General features: G+C 42.9%; 2 protein-coding genes across 2 annotated transcripts; one reads left to right on the plus strand and one right to left on the minus strand.

Moving 5' to 3' along the window:
* Positions 1–2: 2 nt before the first annotated feature.
* On the plus strand, positions 3–20,803 carry LOC131692226 (zinc finger protein 493-like). Its single transcript, XM_058979139.1, has 2 exons — positions 3–148; positions 18,109–20,803. The coding sequence occupies exon 2, from the start codon at positions 18,133–18,135 to the stop codon at positions 20,485–20,487; it is 2,355 nt and encodes a 784-aa protein (XP_058835122.1). The 5' UTR covers positions 3–148; positions 18,109–18,132; the 3' UTR covers positions 20,488–20,803.
* Positions 11,911–12,849, minus strand: LOC131686942 (uncharacterized protein K02A2.6-like). Its single transcript, XM_058970972.1, has one exon. The coding sequence runs from the start codon at positions 12,847–12,849 to the stop codon at positions 11,911–11,913; it is 939 nt and encodes a 312-aa protein (XP_058826955.1).
* Positions 20,804–22,539: the final 1,736 nt, after the last annotated feature.

Genomic DNA, 22,539 nt, shown 5'->3' on the forward strand with positions numbered 1-22,539 from the left:
GACGTTTTCGGAACAGCTGAACAACAAATGAAGTGGTTTTAAGTTCGCATTACATGTGCCTACATTTTATTACGTATAATACAAGTATTACACTTGCTTAGAAATTAGGTTTAATACTTCCAATATTGAAAGAATTCGACGAAATAAGGTAAGCAAGTATTACTAATGAAAATCGATGAAATAGGAATGTTTACGTATCGATGTTCACCAAAGTTATTTCAATTCAATGTCGTATATATAGGTGTGGCAGAACACGGTTTGCTAGTATTGGCAACCGAACCCGGATAGAATTTTACAATAGCATTTACCCTACAAACAATCATAAAATAATAAATATTATAGTTATTACTGTTTCAACATTGTTCGATGCCAAGTTCTCACAGTAGATTTACAATAAAATTTCATGTAACAATAAATTTCACTGTTCAGCAAAAAACTGATACAGTGCATTCACATTAAATTTTACTGTTTTAACCACCCCCTTTTTCACTGTAAAAGTCTATTTTACATTGAAATTTACTATAAAAACGTTAAAGTTTATTGTTTTTGTATTGTAGCATAACACTAAAACTTACTGTAAATTATTGTAAAAATACTGTACTGTCACAGTGAAAATCAAGGTTTTGTTACTGTACATTTCTATTCGGGAAAATATGTAAACAATCCAGAAGCACAACGGGTCGACGTCATAGCGTTCACACGATTCAATGGAAGCAGAACGAACGGTATGACGAAAGTAAGTCGATTTATTCTGTGATCACTCACACCACTCATGTAAGATTCATCTTACGAATACCAAAGTGCCCTCTTCGCCATACCTGTATATACGACGTTGATTTCAATTCACATCACTCACGTCCAGGGATACGAGGTATATTTTTCAAAAACCCTCTAAGAACGGTTGGTTTCAAAATCGTCCAATGAAGGACGTTCGTTGAACCAATTTGGACAACGTCCAAATAACCGTTCAACAAACGTCCATCGTTGGACCCGTGTTGAACGATTTTGAAACAATTTTTTGGACGTCTCAGTGGGAATCTTCACATTTCAAGAGTATTTATTCAAAAGGTCCTAAGTGACATTGAGTTCGAACTGAGAAAGACGAGGCCGAAGTTTTATAGACCTAAAACAAATCCCTATTAGAGAACAAATCTCGACAAACATATGATTACGGCTTAAAAGCCAACTGTCAAAATTCTCTTTGAAAGGAAATTCTGGACAAACCGTTACTCACCAATCACATATGTTGGTAGTCAGTGATGCTATTCTCGTTCGTTGGCGCGTAAAAAGCCTTTTCTCGTTTCACGCGCGATAGCGAGAACACTCTTAGTAGCCCATGCCCTTCGAGCATTCACACTCACCTCCCTAGTAACAATTGAGGTTTTATGGTAGTTTTATAGCCACTGATAAAACTTAGATTGCACTTGTAGCGTGCTATAAAACTTCAATTGTTACTTGGGCTGTGCTGTTCAATGCATTTCTCGCTTGCAAGGTATCACAGCAGACGAGCATTCGCGAGCAAAGCTTCCTACAATTGCTACCTACCAGATGAAAGCTTGCAAGAAAGCTTGGGTTTCTCGAGTATTCCCGCTCGCGGTTTTGATTCACCCGGGCGCGAACGATGAAGAACGCTAGGCATGCTATTCGTACATGCCCGCGAATGAACGGGCTGGATGTGCTTCTCGCTCGTTTCGCAACACTGTTGGTAGTAAACAAAAGAGAAAAGTTGTCTCTTTTATTAACTGCTGTGAACTGTGCTTAGTCAGTCACGGTTTGTCCGGAATTTCAAAGAATTTTGACAGTTGGCTTTTAAGCCGTAATCATATGTTTGTCGAGAAATATGTGTAACAATAATGCCAATATTGTCTAAGAACTATGCTCTTTAGGTAATAATACTCTTTTTCAGCAAAGGTAGCTCTTACGACGAATATTGAAATTCTTCAAAGTTTTCGGCAAAATGAGCATGGGAATACGAATGTTCTTCATCACTACTGTGAATAGTTGCACTGGATTTAAAAGAAGTCTTGCGGAAAAAAATACGAGAAACTAGTTTATATTAACAAACCATTGGCTGGAAGTGGTTAAAACCAACGAATGGCATGTTACTTTAGAATAATTTAAGCTTTCCAATTATCATTTAATTTATTATACTTTCTAAATTCAACTTCGAAAATAAGTCGCAAGAACAGAAGAAAATAATTTGTTTTATTTTGATGCTTAGGACGTTTTTACTATGTACCTATGTGCAGTGGGAAAAACATAGAATGAAATGAATCTTGCGTCGTTTTTGCATGGCGCCTATTTTACGCACATGTCCTTTCAATGTAAAAGCACAGACTAACAGACATAACACTATGAGGGAATTCCCTAAAAAAACATCGATCCGACAATTTTCCCAGAACACTAGCTACACCTTTTATTCACAGTCCCAATCACTCATTTACTGGTGGGTTACCCCTCAGGTTTGGGAACAATTTTTCACTAGTGGTCTATCCCCCATATGCTTGTCCATATGTCAGTGGCGCCATAATTTCAAATGTGGCCACAGTCCCAACTACAAATATATTTAAAATGCCCGTTAAAGCGGGCAAAGCTTTGTTTTTGAGTGTTATGTCTGTTAGTCTGTGGTAAAAGGTCTCAAGTGCAAAATTTCAAAATATCATCATGAAAACTTTGCGACTTTTTATATAATGCTTGTTATTTTGATAAATACTGGGTATAATGAGTCCTGGTTTTCGGTATTCGTTAGCTATGTTGTAATCACATGCTGTGCTGCAAATAACTCAGTTTGTTTACATTTGTCACTAAGGACCATTTGAATCGGTACTCTTGATTTCATAAAAAAAATGTCTTCATTAGTCTTAACCGACCAGGGTTCTGAATCGGTATTTGAGTTTGAGCCAAAATTCTGCCAGAAATCAGTGAAGACATCCGAAAAATTTGTCTTCAAGATGAAAAACCCGTCTTCACTAGAGCACTCTAGTTAGAGTGCGGCCAAGACGCGTTTGACGTATCCAAACGAGCCGACGTATTTCTATTGTGAATATGTCAAATTTCATGTTCGTTTGGATACGTCATGGCCTCTTGGCCACACTCTAACCCAGTTAAACTCATTCCGGAACCGGTTCGCATTTCTGAATGGAGTCATTATGGATTCCAAATCAAATGCAACAACCGATTCCGACTCAGAATCGGTTGTTGCATTTGATTTGGGGGCCCATATTATTGGCTCGAATCAAAACTCGTCGAAATGTCAATTGACGATAGGTTCATCCGGAGTGTTCATTTGTGTTTACATTTTGCTAGCGTTGCCAATTTTATTTTGTGTCCACCACCCAATGTGGCTACGCCACATCGCTTTTGCGCGTGCTGTCCGACTTCGCTACCGCTCAGTCGGACTTAAACTGGGGATAGCCCCTATGTTTGAGTAAGCCGGGCAAACGAGTGGATCACAGGTTCGCTTGCTTCCGACGGCCGGTCGGTGGCCACCTCGCCCGGCGGATTCTCAGCGGCTTTGCGCCGCTTCAGTTCCTAGGCCTCGGTTATGCGGCTAAGCCGCATCGAAATGGTACCCCTTAAACATTCTAACTTGAATCGGTTGTGTCACCGGAGCCGGAATACGAATTAGAACCAGCCAGCATTCCGGTTGAGTTAAACTGGGAAGTTTAGTAAAATTTAATCTAGAAATAAAATTTTTTTGGCAACGCTCCAGCACCCCGTTGATTTCACCACCTGGGCGCCAGTTTGACGATATGAAATGAACTTTGTTTACTTTCTACAAGTTTTGATTCGAGCCAACAACATCCAGCCGCTCTAGTCTTCACAACCTTTCAAATGTCTTCAAAATTAAAAAATGTCTTAACATCTGGCATCGCGGCTCACGTCTTCCGCAGGTTGTACCTCAATATGAAGGTGGGGAGCAAGTCTAGGGTGACCATATGAGGCGAGTAAAAAACCAGGACAGTCGAAAGGGGACTGGCCTCCCCCGTTACCTATCAATCGACTGTGCTTTCTCCACAGGTTTTCGGCAGTTACAAAGATCTTGGGTCGGGCAGGCAGAGCTTCGGCAGTAAAAAAGTTCTGTGGTTCTGAAAGGAAGAGCTCCACCAGAAATTTTTTTGTGGGAATTCGATCACTGTGCTTTTTAGGATTTATACACACACACGCGAAGTTCTTGCTACACCACCACTAGCGAAAGTTTCATGCTGTTGTTGGAGAAATCGGAAATCCTGAATTGAGCAAATGAGACGAATTATTATGAGATCGTCTGTGCAGGAACAGGCGAGAAGTTTTCAGCACTAAATACACGTCATTGAAGCAAAGCAGAAACATCAACGGTCGCAAGTAGCTTCCCTGCGCTATATCTGGCAATCTCGAATGACAACCATTGGTAAGCAGTATCACAATGATCGGACACGCTGTGCGTAGATTCTGTTATTCCAGCATTCGTTGGTGGCTGAGTTGCAACTCCGGTTGTTGGTGATTTAGTTAATGTTGTTGGGTTTGCTCGCAGTTGATGTTGTTTCAATAAAGCCTTTCACACATGGTTTGGCACATAGGCATCTGTCCTTCATATGTGCGCAGCGTGATTTGAGATTTGCTTCTCACGATACGAACACCATTGGATATACCTGGAAAAAAGTTTCCAGGTTTCAAACTTTCACCGTTACGTACTTCGACATCAATAGTGAATTTATTGGTTGTACGCGGGGATAGATCGTGCAGACTCACACCAGTCTTATCTTCGTCAATCTAAACGGGTATCTTGATTCTAACATTGACATGCGCAACGACGTGTTGCATGTTGTTTCCCATAGCCAAACTTTTCGCCATGGCCAAAGTTTTAAATGCTATCAGTACCGCATTACGAGTATGCGCCTTTATTAATTGTTCCACTTCGCGGACACAAGGGCGGATTGGACAAACGACCACTGTATTGGATCGAAGATTGTTAAAATTTTGCTGCTGAGTTTCAATCATTTTTAAATAAACGATCGATACCGCATCAATGAAAGTAACGGTGCATTATTTTCCACACTGGTATGGGACAAATGTTATTTTTCGATTGCTTTACTGGCGCGGTACATATAGACGGCAGACTGTATGTTGAAACGTTCGTTTGATTCACTGCACTGTTACCAAGCAGCGCGATTATAGCTTCCGATCCGATTGAGATGGAAAAGTAGACTGATTAGGAACTGGTATTGATCCTAAAGGGATTCCATAATTACCAGCTCGAGAGAGCGCTCAGTAAGGTTATTTCACGACAGTTATTGTTGTTTCGCCATTTTCCTTTTTATGAAATGGATTTACAGTAAAACGAAAAACAGCCACTTGCAAGAGAACTCTAGAAGAAGCAGAATCGCAAAAACTTCGATGTGTCTTCTTAGAGGTAGGCACTAGAGGGAATTTTTCGGATCCCGGAATCATTGTTTCATCGACATTGCTAGCGGCCAGAGTTTAGTCCACAACTGGAATCGGTTCGATTTGTTCGATTGCCAAATGTTGTTGCAAACAGACTACAGCTCATTCATATGGTACGTACATACGAACGCCTCTTTCTCTTTTCAATTTCCATGTAAAAAAGTAAGTTGGAAAAAGAAATAACGAGGTACTATCGAGAGATTAAAAAAATGCATCGGATGGTACAATTGAGAGATTCGAGTGTATTAAGTTTTGTTTGTCGTACTCTGGAGCAGAGTCAATAAAGCGAAAACTCAATAATTAGAAATATAACAAGTGTTCAATAAAAAATGAGAATTATTTCAATACCTTTCTGTAATTAAAGAAAAGAGCGTAAATTTTTTTCTCTCCAAGACAATTGCTCTCTGAACTTCGTATAAATGGGAGACATGGTTCATTTCGCTCGGGTGCTGTCAGTTCAATCAAAGATGGCGTCGAAACAGCAAGTACTCCGCGAGCGTGTTGTGCGGTTTACACTTGGCCATTGTGGAAAAAAGTTTACGGTAGACCACTTTCGAGACAACGTGCCCGTGAGCACAGTTTACCAAATCCCGGCATCCCTGAGCGTGGAGCGGAAGGCCGGTATCGGCCGCCGACGAAGATAATGACGAAGAAAAAGAAGGAAGCGTTGAAAAAGCTGTTCGACAACAAGGACGAAACGAGTTTGCGTGATGCCGGCCTCAAGATGAAGGACATCATCTGTCGGAATAAGACTCGGTCCCCCGACGACATGGACGAGCAGATAGCGATCGGGAAATCGCAGTGCTGGTGGATGACGAACAACTACCGCGAGACATTGCTGCTCTCGAACACCCACATTCCAGGAAATGACAGCTACTATTCCAGCGACAAGTCGGCCACACACCCCGAAGTAAAATATTAGTTTAAGCATAAATTTAAAAGAAATGTTATGCTGTACATCGCCATATCGGACAGAGGAATTTCAAAACTGTGGTTCAAGCCGAGCGGTCTGGCCATCAATCAACAAGTGTACCAGGACGAGTGTCTTAAGTGTATTCTGCCGTTCTTAAAGGAGTATCATGTGGTTGGGAAGTACGTCTTCTGGCCGGACAAGACGTCTTCCCATTACGCCAAGAAGACGCTGTAGTATCTTGAGTAGAAAAAGATACCGTACGTGCCGAAAGAAAGAAACCCCACTAACTTGCCCCAGTGCCGTCCCATTGGGGTTTTTTCGGCTCCCTCAGTGCTTTAGTGTATAAAAATAATTGGCGAGTTAAGGATACGAAGCAGTTAACTACCAGGATCCGGAGTTGTATCCGGAAGAAGGACGTCAGTGCCGTGCAGTGCTCTTGTGAGAACATCGCGACTAAGTTGCGTCGTACTGCTGACCAGGGCCCCTTCTCTAATATTCATTGACATTTTTTTGAAGAATAAACATTATGTTTTATAATAAAAAATACTGAATTCGATGAAGATTTTTTTTTTGTTTTTCAACTACATGACTGAAAAAACTCATTTTTATTGAACACCTGTTATTAGGCTTACATGAGAAAAACCAGGACAAATCAAGCTTTTTCCTCGACTTCCCAGGACACCAGGACAGTCATTAAAAAACCAGGACATGTCCTGGGAAACCAGGACGTATGGTCACCCTAAGCAAGTCTCTCTTTGATAGTGTACGTGAGCCTGACAAGTTAATAATCAACAAGTCTCGATAAACATATGATTACGGCATAAAAGCCAACTGTCAAAATTCTCTTTGAAAGAAAATTCCGGACAAACCGTTACTCGCCAATCACAGAGATTGGTAGTAAACAAAAGAGAAAAGTTTTCTCTTTCATTAACTGCTATGAACTTTGTTTAGCCAGTGACGGTTTTGTCCGGATTTTTTTTTGTTGGAGACGAACCACTGCGACCACTATTTAGATCTATTGTGGTGGCTGGATGTTGTTGGCTCGAATCAAAACTTGTCGAAAGTAAACAAAGTTCATTTCATATCGTCAACCTGGCGCCCAGGTGGTGAAATCAACGGAGTGCTGGAGCGTTGCCAGAAAAATTTTATTTCCAGATCAAATTGTACTAAACTTCCCAGTTTAACTCAGCCGAAATGCTGGCTGGTTCTAATTCGTATTCCGGCTCCGGTGACACAACCGATTCAAGTTAGAATGTTTAAGGGGTACCATTTCGATGCGGCTTAGCCGCATAACCGAGGCCTAGAGGGCGAGGTGGCCACCGACCCGCCGTCGGAAGCAAGCGAACCTGTGACCCACTCGTTTGCCCGGCTTACTCAAACATAGGGGCTATCCCTAGTTTAAGTCCGACTGAGCGGTAGCGAAGTCGGACAGCACGCACAAAAGCGATGTGGCGTAGCCACATTGGGTGCTGGACACAAAATAAAATTGGCAACGCTAGTAAAATGTAAACACAAATGAACACTCCGGATGAACCTATCGTCAATTGACATTTCGACGAGTTTTGATTCGAGCCAATAATATGGGCCCATTGTGGTAGTCCGGAATTTCCTTTCAAAGAGAATTTTGATAGTTGGCTTTTAAGCCGTAATCATATGTTTGGCGAGAAGTTGAAATGCTTACGTAGAAATGAATGTTGGTCCACGGGATGGAATATGAAGTTGAAAAGAGTATTTGTTTATCGATAAACAGTGCGATTTCTAATAATTTCATTAAGGACATGTTCAGGAGCTTTTCAGTTCTAGCTTCAAAATTTTGACAGTTCTATAATATAAAACTGAAAATTTTAGAACTAGAACTTGCATCCCCCATTAGCAGTTTAAGCGGGTGTTCTGTTCAGTTTAAAATTCATGTCTCGCCATGCCTTCAGCGTTATTGCATTCAAATTTATTTTTCCCCAGTCTATCGGGTCTAAGTGTCTATGCTGAGTACTCTCCATGTATTTAAAACAATGTTCTAAACGTGTTTTAAAATCAGCAACAAATAGTATGGCATCGTATAAGTTTTAAATTTTTAAACAACTGTTTGAACTCCTATGCTACCCATGATCGCATATTTGTCCCGTTTTCTATGGGATTTCCTATCTTTATGGGACTGACTTGCGATCATAGGCAGTATATAAGATAAAACGCTCCTGGACATGCCCTTAGAAAGCACTAGCTAATACATGTCGCGCGTTGCTGCGACTTTCATAGAAATACGAGTAAAACAATTTGTTCCGAAGCGCCATCTGGCGGGCAGATAATCCCCAACCAATAGTAAGTAGCGTGAAAGCGAAATATTTTAATGAAATTTGAAAAAAAAAATTATATATCCAACACAAATATGCCTAACATTTTAAATTCTTTTGCCAAGTTATCTTGTGAGAAAATTTCCTTGGACATAGTGAAAATTGGCGACTGACCTCGGCACCTACCGGTCGGCTCGTTGTGAAGGCTAGGTCTACCGCCGAGGACTACAACGGGTAGATCGCGGCGAAGCGGGGAGCTAAATGGCTCTTGGTAGTAGGACAAAACTGGGGGCTTATTGGTTCACGAAACGGACATCGCTACCGAGAGAAATTACGCCCTTATTCTGTAGCCCTTCACTGACGGCGAACATGGGCTGCAGAGTGTGCGAGAAGTATTTCCATAATGACCACCGGGCGATTCGCTACCGCATCGGCCAAGGAAGGACGACCGGCAAGCTAAAGTGGAAGACGACAGCCTTCAACAAAAACCCCTTTGTTGAGTCACCTCGGCAGGCAGCGGAATCAAATACGTTGATGCGGTTGATCTAACAAGAAGGATTGTAACGTTAAAATGCCACGAAAACTACACGCTGCTCGTCTCAGAGCCAGATCGCGGAGTGAGAGGAGAACGTAGGCGACGTTTCGATAACCTAGGGTCGCTTTAAAACGGGAGATCAAGCTTAGAGTGTTGCGATCCTGGCATATCTGGGCGTGTTTAGAATGCTGCTGCAAAGCGTTTAGATATAGGAAATTCCCCCGAAATGTGGAAGGTACAGCAACTGGTGTTGCTGCCAAAGCCAGGAAAGTCGCCGGGCCATCCAGCCTCGTATAGATCTACGCTGCAGCGCTGACCAGAAGAATGAGCCATCCTTCCGGTCAGCAAGAGCTACTGAACCCTGAAGAGCTACTTCCAGAGTTGAGTGCTGCTGTACGAGACGAACGTAGGGCAGAAGTCAAAGCAAGTCACAGCGGGTGTTCCTCAGGGCTCCATTGTCGGTCCAACTTGTTGGAACAGGATGTACGATGGAGTCTTGACACTGCGGATGCCCAGCAAATCGTGAATTTAGCGGACGACGCGTCTACTAATGGTGATGGGTGAGACACTGGATGAAGTGAAGGTGACGGAGACAGTAGATGCTATCGAGTGCTGGATGAACTGGATAGCTCATCACAAGACGGATGTGTTGTTGGTCAGCAACTTCAAAGCGATTCACCGGATACAGATCGTCATCGGAGGACACGTGATTGCATCGAAACGTGAACTGAAGCTATTGGGAGTGATAATCGACGACCGGTTAAGGTTTAACAACCACATTGACTACGCCTGCGCCTGTTACCTAGTGTTCCGTCATCGATACTGCGATATGGGGTTCCTGTCTGGGGTGCGGCGAAGAGAACCAAGCGGAACCACGAAAACCAGAACAGGATGTTCCGGCTGGTGGTCGTACAAATGTCGACCGCGTACAGAACAATATCGTAGAAGGCGGTATGCATTATCGCCAAGATGATCCCCATCTGCAATACCCTGGCGGAGGATATCAAGTGCTACAATCAAAGAAACGCCAGAAATGTGAGGAAGATGGTGAGAATCGATTCGATGGCGACGTGGCAGAAGGAATGGGACAATACGCAGCACCGTACCGGACCTACCGGCGCATCTCAAACTGGTGACCTTCCGCCTGACAAAACTCCTGTCGGGTCACGGCTGCTTCAGGAAGTATCTTCATCGGTTCGGGCACGCAACGTCATCATTGTGTCCGGAGTGTGAGCACATCAAGGAGACTCCGGGGCATGTGGTAGTCGAATGTCCGAGGTTCGAAGCGATGTGCAAGGAGGTACTTAAAACGGATGGACCGGACATCAACCCGGATAATGAAGCCTCCAGAATGACAAGCGACGTAAAGACGTGGAATGCGGTCTACAGAGTGGTGATGCATATCATGACCGCCTTACAGCGAAAGTGGCGTGATGAACACCGAGCAAAAGTTTTGGAAGAACAATCACCGAACTCTCCGCAGGAATAAACTAGATCGACCGCCGAGGACAAGTCGAGTAGACTGCGACAGAGCACCGAGTATGGGACGTTTGAACACCAGCGTACCGGACGCCACGCTCTATCCGTAATCACCCTACCGGTTGACCTGATAGAATTACAGCGAAAATCAAAGAATAATCGGCATCGGGAGAACTTCTTTCGCCGGGGAATTCTCTGGGGACTAGACTGAGTAGACCTTCGACGAGAGTCTTGGGTCGTCGGGACACCAGCGAATCGTACGCCCTGGTTACCCGGAATCGCCGAACTGACCTTGGTGAGAATTTCGGGAGATTTTCTCTCGACGGGGAACTCTCCGTCGGAGTAGGTCAGGTCCATCGTCGGGGACTAGACCGAGTAGTTCGCGAACAAGTCGGGAGCTGAATGGCTCATCAAGGAAGTGGTGCTAAATGGCACGAAATAGGAAATAAAGGGGCTCAAGAAGTTCCGGCTGTTACCGTGAATCAGCTGTATTAGTTACGGCGTCGTTTATGTTTTCACGTGTTGTCCTGCGAAAACCCATTGTCTTTCGTCCTCAGTACAGTACATTTAATAAATGTAAAACTTGTCAAGTATGTTTTTTCTTACGTCAAAACGAATGCTGAATACGAGTTTTGTGTGGGTTTTTCGATATTTTTGTTTTTGAAAAAATACAGACATCAACATGAAACATACGCTTGGGAGCACGGTAGGGCAGCCGTTTGGGGGCACTGCACTGATAAAAATCCGAACGGTAATTATATGTGCTTTAAGCCACTTAAAATCCATATGAGGAAGTTTTGTATCGGTGGAAGAGGGCACTGAAGCCGTAATAAAACGACGAAAAGTTAATATATATATATATATATATATATATATATATATATATATATATATATATATATATATATATATATATATATATATATATATATATATATATATATATATATATATATATATATATATATATATATATATATATATATATATATATATATATATATATATATATATATATATATATATATATATATATATATATATATATATATATATATATATATATATATATATATATATATATATATATATATATATATATATAAAACACGTTTTATTCTTACGAGGTTAAAAATCCAACTGACATCCGGAAACAGTTATTGCTACGTCGATGACGTCGCTTTCCTGACAGCGCCTGCTGTCAGGGTCGAGCCTCTTGGTAGGCAGCGGTGGAAAACCGCCAGTGTTCCCAGTCGTAACATCTCCTCCTCTTAATAGAGGTGGTATGGATCGAACCACTGAGGCGCTCTTCGAGTCCTCGAAGAACGGCGTGGTAGACCAACCTCCGATTCTGCTTTTGAAGTCGACCCGATTATGTTGAACGGCGCAAAGGTCGATGATGAGGAAGATGTTGATGCTTCTAAACTGGATGACGAAGATGATTCTGACTCTGGTGGCGATCCACGCCACGGCGTGGCCGACGCACGAATAGACGGCTCCCAGAGTGTTGATTTATCGAGCGACATCTGCGTAGGCGTTGTGCTTCCCGATACTGATGGTGAAGAAGGTTGCACTTGTGGTGACTGCGGCAGATTCCATGCTTCCAAAAGGACGTCCAAGGGCAACGGGTTGCTAGTTTGCCTAGGATATTGCCCGACGGTTGGTGTTAGACCGGCACGGCTGCGCATTTGGTTGATGTGAGATCGCAGCATACGACGTTCTTCGACCCACGCGTTGTACATCACGGTACCGATGCGCTCAACAACCACGCCAGAGGCCCATCTCCAGCTGTTTCGGACGTGCACCTGAACAAAGACAGGATCAGCTCGGTTAAAGAACCTATGTTTGTTGTTATCGGCTGACTCGGTAGCTGGAGCACACACAGCGGGCGGGCGCAGTAGTTCGAGACAAGTTCGAAGTTTGCGACCGAACATTACCTCCGACGGTGATTTCCCCTCCGGTGCCGAACAGTTTGGTGTACTTCGGTAAGTGAGAAGGAAAGTGTCCAAAGCTGCATTTATTGTACTTCTCCCCTCTCTGATCTTCTTGACGGCCCGCTTGAAGGTGTCCACAAATCGCTCCGCTTGGCCGTTGGATTGTGGATGGTATGGTGTGGACGTTACGTGCTGAATGCCGTTCATTGCACAAAATTCTGCAAACTCCGCACTTGTGTACTGCGTCCCGTTGTCGCTCACCACGAGAGTAGGCATTCCCAGCCGAGCAAATAGACCACGCAGGATAGCGATCTAGGCGAGGGCGGAGATAGTGCGCATTTGAACAACCTCGGGCCACTTTGAGAAGGAATCCACCACGATGAGAAAGTGATCGCCTTCGATTGGACCCGCAAAATCGATATGTACTCGCTGCCATGGACCAGATGATTTTGGCCACGGCACAGGAGGAGAGTGCGGGGGTGACTTTGCTATTGAGGCACAGTGCTGGCAAGCCTTGGTGTAGCTCACGATGTCGTCATCAAGGGACGGCCAGTATACGTAGCTTCGGGTGATGGCCTTTATACGCTGGATACCGGGATGACCATGATGTAATTGATCCAGACACCGTTTATTGTGCTGCGATGGAATAACGAGCCTGTCCGCAAACAGAAGACACCCTTCCACTATGCAGAGTGAATCTCGCCTAGCGTGGAATCGCTTTATCTCCGGTTTGACGGTTTTCGTTTGAGGCCAACCATCCTTAACGTACCGATAGATTTGGCGAAGAAGTTGATCAGCTTGGGTGCCCTGCTCGACGGCTCTGAAACTTAGGGGCAGAACATCAGTTGTACCAGTTGCTACTGACCTTATATCCGCTTCAAGATACACGGTATGACGTAATCCTCTTCGGGCCTGATGTGTTGGTTAATCAGACGGGACAATACATCTGCATTGCCGAACTCAGTCGGCACGTACTCGATTCCAAAATCGTAGAGCAGCAACGTTAAAGCAAACCGCTGAAGCCGGTTGACTGTGTATACCGGTATGCCTTTCTTGGAACCAAAGATACGCAGCAGTGGAGCGTGGTCGGTTTGCAGTCGAAAACGCCGACCAAACAGCATTTTGTGGAATTTAGTTACCGCGAAGATAATTGCCAGACCCTCACGATCTGGTTGGCTGTAATTCTGCTCGACCTTGGTGAGTGCTCTCGAAGCGTGTTGGACTACCTTGATGGTACCGTCGGAAAACCGATGAGAAATAGCGGCCCCCAATCCGATAGAAGAAGCATCGGCCGATACGATTATTTCAAGCTTCGGATCATAGTGTGTGAGCAGAAGATCCGAAGAGAGTAGTTGTTTGAACCGCTCAAATGCCTGCTGGCACTCGGGGGTCCACTCGAACTTGGAATCTGCCTTCAGTAGTTTGTCTAGTGGGTACCGCAGTGTTCGCATGTTGGGCATAAACTTGCCATAAAAATTTATCGCTCCGAGAAAGGAACGAACGCCAGAAACATCTGTGGGAGGCGGTAGCTTAATAATTGCCTCGATTTTTCCTGGATCAGGCCGCAGGCCACGGCTGTCGATGATGTGACCCAAATAGGGAATCTGGTCCTTGCCGAAAGAGCATTTTTCAGCACGGATGATGAATCCAAATTCCTGGATGCGCTGCAGCACTGCCTTGAGGTTGCAATCATGTTGAGTTGAGACCTGTTGAATAATCTCCGCTGATTCTGATGGCACCACTTGCTTTGCGGACAACCACGATTGGCGCGGCCCACTCCGAAAAGTCAACTGGAGTGATAATTTTCAACTGCTCTAACCGGTCGAGTTCTTGGTCCACCAAGTCGTACATGGCGTATGCTACCGGCTGCTTAGGGCAAAAAACTGGATTACACTGCTGCTTTAACTCCAATTTGACCTGCATTTTTGCACACAGACCTAGCTGCTGACTGAAAACTCCGGGAAAATAGCTTCTGAGTGCAGTAAGCGACGTTGGTAAGCTGGCAATGTGACAGCAAAATTTGTCCATGGGCAAGGACCACAAGCTGAAACTGTCCACAAGATCAGATCTGAGGAGCTGTAATGGTCGCTCGGAGACACGGATTAGTTCTCGACGAATGCGACCGTCAATGGTGACGTCACAGGAAAACTCGCCTACGAGCTGCAATGCGTTGCCGGAAGCTGTCGTGGCCTGCACTGTTGCCGGTGCTAGGCTTGGGCTTCCCACTTGCCTCCAAATCTGCTTCCCGATTACCGTTATATCACTGGCGGTGTCGAGCTGGAGCTGTATGGCCGTCCCATTGATACCGACGGAGACAAATTTCCGTCGCTTTTGAACAGTGCACTCGTTGATCACCACAACGTTACTGTTAACTGTTTGCTGTCTTCCTTGCTGTGAATTTCGAGACTGTTTGGCGCTACCACAGTATCCCTCACGATGCCCGATTTGACTGCAGTCGGAACATTTGTGGCTCTTGAATGAACAATCCCTGATGTAATGAAAAGCACCACAGAACCAACATGGTGTTGTTGCTTGCGGTAGGTTTATGTGGCATTTGATCGCGACGCTGAAACTGCTTTTGTGCACCTGCTGAAAGGAGGTTGCTGTTGCCTCTATCATGGCACTATCGTGTTTGAGGATAAGCAGCCGCTGATTTTCCTCCGAAAGCTGCTCCAGCGTAACATCCTCGCGCTCCTCAATTCTGGAGAGAAGCCGTGTGTGAATTCCCACATCGCACTCTGATTTCAAGCCACATACATACACAAGATATTTGAATTGATCCTCCGTCAGCTTCCTGAGGTCAAATCCCACGCACAGTTTATTCACTCTGCAAGCATATGCCACGTGGTCCTCTGTCGGGATTTTGGCCACCTGCAGGCACTTGTACCGTCTACTTACGATGGACTCCTTGATGCTGAAGAGGCTTTTTAGTTTGTTGACTGTCTCAGCAAAATTTAGATGCTTAGGCTCCTGCGGCAATATGTAACTGATGTAGCGGTCGTGCTCCGCAATGCCCAATTTTCTGAGCAGCAACCTAACCTAAGCCGGGTCATCGAAAACAAACATCAAATTCAATTTAATAAAATCGGAAATAATCTAATCATTGCCACGCATATCGAATGCACCATCGAATCAGCAGATGTATATTAGATGCTGTCGAAATCAGCAGAGGGCTAAGTTAACTCACTATTTAACGACCAGATTAGAATACAGCGCAAATTCGTTAGTTGGGGGTTCGTTAGTTGGGGGTTCGTTAGTTGGGGGTTCGTTAGTTGGGGTGTTCGTTAGTTGGGGTTTCCGTTAGTTGGGTGTTCGCTAGTTGGGGCATGCCCCAACTAAAAGACACACTTACGTCAAAACTAAAAGTCAAACACTGATTGACGTTTGAAAGTAATCGATTTCAAGGGGCTCATTAATTGATTTCTGTGACGATCTAGAAAAAAAAATACTTTGAAATCAAATGGAACTTTATTTATATTCCAGGATGTTCTTAGTAAAATAAATGTATAGGATGTTGGCTGTTAGATGCGCTTCTTCCATTCAGCATCAGTTAGTTTGTTTCGCAGAGATGTTAGTTTTCTGACTTCTTGGAGGTCATCTCTGACGTACTCAATCACATTATCTAATGATTTGAGTACGACAGAAAATTGTTTTCTGCGGTTTGAAGATGCATCACAGTTCACCTGTTGCTCGTCCATTCCAGGAACATTATCGCCGGAGGTGTTCAACCATTCCTCCTCGGTACATATTGTATTATCTAACCGCTGTAAAACTGAATGAATGATTTCTTCATCTGTGTACTGATAACTTGTAACACTTAAAATATTCCCCTGCGAGTCCACAACCTGGTCATTGAGCCAGCGAACAACGTCATTTTCGCTGGTGTTAGTACCGGCAGCTTTGTCTGCAGCAGCTATGAGAGATTTAAGCTCTTGCATGTTATCCTCCACCGGTGGAGATTCATAATATTCAAATTCTGGGAAATTGTCAATTAGTTTGTTCCAAGAATGCTTTATTGTTTGAAGCGGAAACCTCATCCCACGAGTTGGACAACCAATCCAGACATTGTGTCAATGAAATATTTTTCAATCGTTGATTAAAAGGCAGATGATCATCTTCAAGAACCAAATTTAACATAAGATTTCTCTTATAACGCATTTTTATTGCGTTGATTACGGACTGGTCCATGGCTGGCATTCGCTTGTAACATTGGGAGGCAAGTAGATAACTTGGATCAACTCATCGTCACTTTTTAAATCGCAGAGATCGTGGTGAGCCGAGCAGTTATCCAAGACAAGAAGTGCTTTTGGTTCGAGCCCGTTCTCGTTGCAGAACTTTCGCACGGCGGGAACAAATTCCTCGTCAAACCACTTTCGAAACAGGAGTCGGGTCATCCAAGCCTTCTTCGAATTGTAACAAGAAACCGGTAGAGCTTTCTTGTCACGAGGAAGGTCTCTCGGATTTTCAGACGTGCCTATAAACATAAGTTTTAATTTCAAGCTTCCGTCCATATTCGCACAAGGCATGAAAGTGTATCGGATTCGATTCAATTTACGGCCAGATGCAGCTTTTCATCCCACAAGACTACCGTTCGAGATGCAATCAGTTTAACGAATAATGCCTATTCATCAGCGTTAAACAGTTGCGAAGGTTTTAAACCCATTTCTACGATTTTGTTCATGAGCACTCCTTTAAACTTGACGTAAGCTTCGAGATCGGCGGAAGCCTTTTCTCCAGCGGATATAACCGTACGTAGGCCAAAGCGATTGCGGAAACGACGAGCCCACCCATTCGATGCAAGAAATTGACATGTCTCGTAGCATCCGTTTTGCTGTAATGTTTCGAATAGTAGTTTTGCTTTGACCTTCAGAACATCCGACGGAATAATTATGTTTGCGTTTCTTTGTTGCAGGATCCACATGAACAATGCCTCTTCCATCAACGGAAAATTCTGTTCTTTCATAGTTCGTCGTTGCTCTATTCCGTGTTCTCTATGGCTGTCTATTTTTGATTTGATAGCTTCTTTTTGCTTAAGCAGTCGGCCCATGGTTTAACTTCCAATCCCGTATTTTTTGCGAGCTGCTCGTGTGGCAATTCACTGGACTCGGCGTCATGGATTACGTCCAACTTTTTAGCTAGTGGCAACGTTGTATGCTTACGTTTTATCGGTTTATTTTCCGATGGCGTATCCATTTCTTGTTTTGTGTAAAGGGATTTATCAAAAAAAAAATAATGGCAAAAACACTAATGACATACTTTGTCACAAAAATTGACTCTTAACTGCCAGAAAAAAGCCAACTCTCATCAACCGCAAAATATTTGTTTTTTTTTTATCGAAGAAAACAAACAATCAGCGTTTCCCTCGAGAATTTTTTGCCAGCAGTCAGTTGCCCCAATTAGCGGATACCATTCGCTAGTTGGGGCGCAGTCGTGACCCAATTAGCGAATTTGCGCTGTAGTCAATGAATACTAAAAATAATCAAAAACAGTTAGCGTTATGACAGAGAACTTACAGAACTTTGTTGAACATTCTAGGTGTCCAGCTTCATCATCATCATCATGGAGCAACAAAATTCAAAATCTAATGAGGAGATCAAACTAGAAGAACCCGTCGAATGCAATACCTCTCTACAGTTAAAGGTAGAAGAAATCGAAATTATAGATACATTGCCTGAAGTAGAGTCCGGACAGCCGCCATCAGATACCGTTAACCACCGATGTGAACTTTGTGGCCAAAATTTCCCATCCATTGACCTGCTCAACCAGCATCAATTTAATCATCCCTACATATGTGATTTGTGTGGAAAAGCTTATCGTGATCGAAGTCTTATCAGCCATCATATGATACGTCACAGGCAAAAATCTCACAAATGTGATGTTTGTGAGAAGGCATTTTCTCTGGCCGGTTTGCTCACTACCCATAAGAAAATTCACCTTCCTAAACCATACCGTAGCTGCCCAGATCGTTACGAATGTGATTTGTGTGGAAAAAAATATCGTGAGCTCAATCAGATGAGACTTCATATGAAAGTACACGAGAATAAACCTCACAAATGTGACGTTTGTGAGAAGGCATTTTCCATAGTCGGTCAGCTCACTAGACATAAGAAAATCCACTTAGACCCTTACATATGTGATTTGTGTGGGAAAAAATGTCTCGAACTCAAATATATGATATTTCATATGAAAATTCACAAGGAAAAACCTTACAAATGTGATGTGTGTGAGAAGGCATTTTGCACAGATAGCGATCTCAATGAACATAAAAAGCTTCACTCGAACGATAAACCATACATATGTAAATTATGTGGAGAGGCATTTCATATGCGCACTCAGCTACGAAGTCATACGTCTGCTCACTTGAGTGAGAAACATTTCACTTGTAATGTGTGTGGGAAAGTATTCGCTATGTCCTGGAGCTTCGCGACCGATAACGGAATAGACATACACACTAACGAACTTACTGCGTGTAGCAAACATGAATCTCTTCGCCTAATTAGTATAGCATGTGATATATGTGGAAGAGAATGCCGTACGCTCGGAGAGCTGAAAACACATAAGAAAGTTCACAATGTAAAATCTCATAAATGTGACGTGTGTGGGAAACTATTTGGTTCTATTCACCAACTCAAAGCACATAAGAATATTCACTCGAACGAAAAATCATATGTGTGTGAGACATGTGGAAAAGCATTTCGCACGCAGTTCAATCTGAATGTTCACAAGCGTACTCACTCTAGTGAGAAATCATTAGAGTGTGAAGTGTATGGAAAAGAATTTATTGGAAGGAACCTTCTTCAAACCCATATGTATTTTCACACAAACGAAACTCCACACAAATGTGAAATATGCGGAAAAGCATTTCGCCAACTGTATGTACTCAAAAAGCATATGTATGTTCACACAAAAGCAAAACCGTATGACTGTTGCATTTGTGGAAAAGCATATCGTGAAAGGCACAACCTCAAAACCCACATGTATCTTCACACGAACGAAAAACCACACAAATGTGAAGTATGCGGAAAAGAATTTCACCTACCTAGTGTGCTCAGAAAACATATGTATGTGCACACAAAAGAGAAACCGTATAAATGCGATCTGTGTGGACAAGCATATCGTAGAAGGCACACCCTCAAATGCCACATGAATCTTCACGTGAACGGAAAACCATACAAATGTGACGTATGTGAAAAGCAATTTCGTCATAAGAAGAGCCTCCCAGTCCATATGTTGCTTCACACAAACGAAAAACCATACAAATGTGAAATATGCGGAAAAGCATTTCCCTTACAGAGTGCGCTCAAAAAGCATATGGATGTGCACACTAAAGCAAAACCGTATGAATGTGACATTTGTGGAAAAGCATATAGTGGAAAATACTCCCTCAAAACCCACATGTATGTTCACACGAACGAATATCCTCACAAATGTGAAGTGTGTGGAAAACAATTTAGTAAGAGCGGTTACTTCAAAATCCATATGAATGGGCACACAAACGAAAAACGGTACAAATGTGAACTGTGTGGACAAAATTTTGGCGATGAAACGACTCTCAGGTACCATGCAAGGGTTCACACAAACCCGCACAAATGTGAAGTATGTGGAAAAGAATTTCACCTACATAGTGTGCTCAGAAGACATATGTATGTGCACACAGAAGAAAAACCATATGAATGTGATTTGTGTGGAAAAGCATATCGTGGAAAGTACTCTCTCGCAACCCACATGTATGTTCACACGAACGAATATCCTCACAAATGTGATGTGTGTGGAAAAAAATTTGGTGAGAGCCGTTTGCTCAAAACCCATATGACTGTGCACACAAACGAAAAACAGTACAAATGTGAAGTGTGTGGAAAAGAATTTTATTATCTCAGTTCCCTCAAACGTCACAATTCACTTCACTCGAAATAAGCAATTATCAAATGTGACATGTAGTAATCTATTTGTGACAGTGTAAAAGTTAAAGTTCGTGCGTTTTAGATATCCAAACAAATTAATAAACCAGAATAATTACAAGCTAACCACAACCCGTCGTTCCCGCGAAAAAAATGCAGGCCGGTAGAAATCCGCCAGGCTTCCTGCAGCAGTCCATGTTGGAATAACATGCCTGGCAACCCCTACCACTACACTCATATTGTTTTTCCTATCCACACCTTTCGAAATTGATTAAAAAAATGTTTTTGTCATTATCATTTAGACGCAATAAAGTAAAAACGTGTTTCATGAATTGCTCGTTAGTTTTTCTTTTGCTATTTTCGGCTAAAACCTATACGATAACGCACAAAACGTTATGGGCCCAGATCATTTCCAAAACAAATTCGATGATTTAGTGTAAACAGTTATCGCGATGGTCGATGACGATCGAGTTGAACGTTTTCAGCTACCGCTGTTTGATGGGTCCAATTTCTCGTCATGGAAATTCCGTATGCAGGTGTTATTGGAGGAGCACGACCTGCTGGAATGCGTTAAAGCTGATGTTGCTGACGTGGAGGCATTGAAAGAAGAACCCGGTGCTTCCGCGGAGGTGAAGCAGCGAAAGGAAATGGAACGAAAAAGTGGGTGAAGAAAGTATAGAGATGTAAAAGTTTGATCATTTCCCGAATTCACGACTCCCAGTTGGAGTTTGTACAAGGGAAACGCACACCGAAAGAAATCTGGACGGCGTTGAGTAGTCTTTGATAGACGTAGTATCGCTAGCCGTATGCACATGAAGCGACGGATGCTGGCGTTTCGGTATGAAATTCAAGATCATTTTCTTTACTTTGATCGGTTAGTGCGTGCGCACCGAGGAACGGGAGCTGAAATGGAAGAACTGGATGTCATTTGCCATCTTCTCAATTTGGGTGCTTCGTTTAACACCGTGGTCACTGCGCTGGAAACAATCCCTCTAAACAAGGTCCTAGCACAGACCTACCAGACATGACACTCGAGGTCACCCACCAATGTGTTGCAAAAATTTACCGGCTTTTTCAAACGTTAATTTATCATGCTCATTACTTTCCGTGCTCACCGCAAGAGGCGCGTAACCATATGACATGATTGACAAGAATGCCCAAACGCACACTATTGAGCGGCTGTTTGTCGTTATTGTTATTGGCGATTCTACGTTGAAACCGCTCACAGATAGCGCTGGAAGCAAAGTGTTGCTGATTTGATTCTGTTCTGTCATAGTGCATATATTTTCTGTAAACATTGGTAAAAAAATAACTTTTAAACACCAAATCACCGATCAATTTGTCTATAATTGTTTATGAAAATGATGGAAAACCATCATTTTATAAGATGATGAGAAAACATCTTGCGAAAAGCGTGTAAAACATAGTGGTTTCTAATATTATTCGCAGAGCTATATGTGTGCTGTTCCGAAATGCAATTAGTTGAGCACAGTACCTGCCGCACATCATTTACCGTTCCTCCTAAGTTAAGATAAATTCATGAAACTCTCCAGATCACGCGAGGAAAGAATATATCCGGCTAATAGGAAAGTGTCAGCTTTGTATCATACACAGCCGATCCTTCTCTCTGATAGTCATCACTGAATCTCCTACGTAGTCCAAAATATGAAGGAGTTTGACATTGGTACTGATTGGGTGTCGGTTTCGAGATGGAACTTCATTTATGGACCGATTTTTTTTAACCACAATAATACCCCGATAACAAATCGAAGAAGTGTATGAACCAAATGGTTGCAAATGGCTGTAATTTCAGAATAATCGCAAATAAAACTAAATTTCTTACTCGTTTCATTCATATTTTGGCAGTGGTAAGCTTTTTCCGAGAAGAAAATGAAGTTTTTGTTGTAAGCTACGACTCACTTGCGGGTGAAAAAAAGCAAACTATCACTTTGCCAGTTCATGAGCTGAATCATAGGTGTCGCATGACTAATTTTGGTTTTGCCGCAAATCGCCAATTGTGCCAAGTAAACAGTTTTTGAGTGAAACAAGAATAAAACTTGGGTTGTAC

This window comes from Topomyia yanbarensis, chromosome 3 (assembly GCF_030247195.1).
Source record: "Topomyia yanbarensis strain Yona2022 chromosome 3, ASM3024719v1, whole genome shotgun sequence".
In the NCBI taxonomy this organism is placed as follows: Eukaryota; Metazoa; Arthropoda; class Insecta; order Diptera; family Culicidae; genus Topomyia; species Topomyia yanbarensis.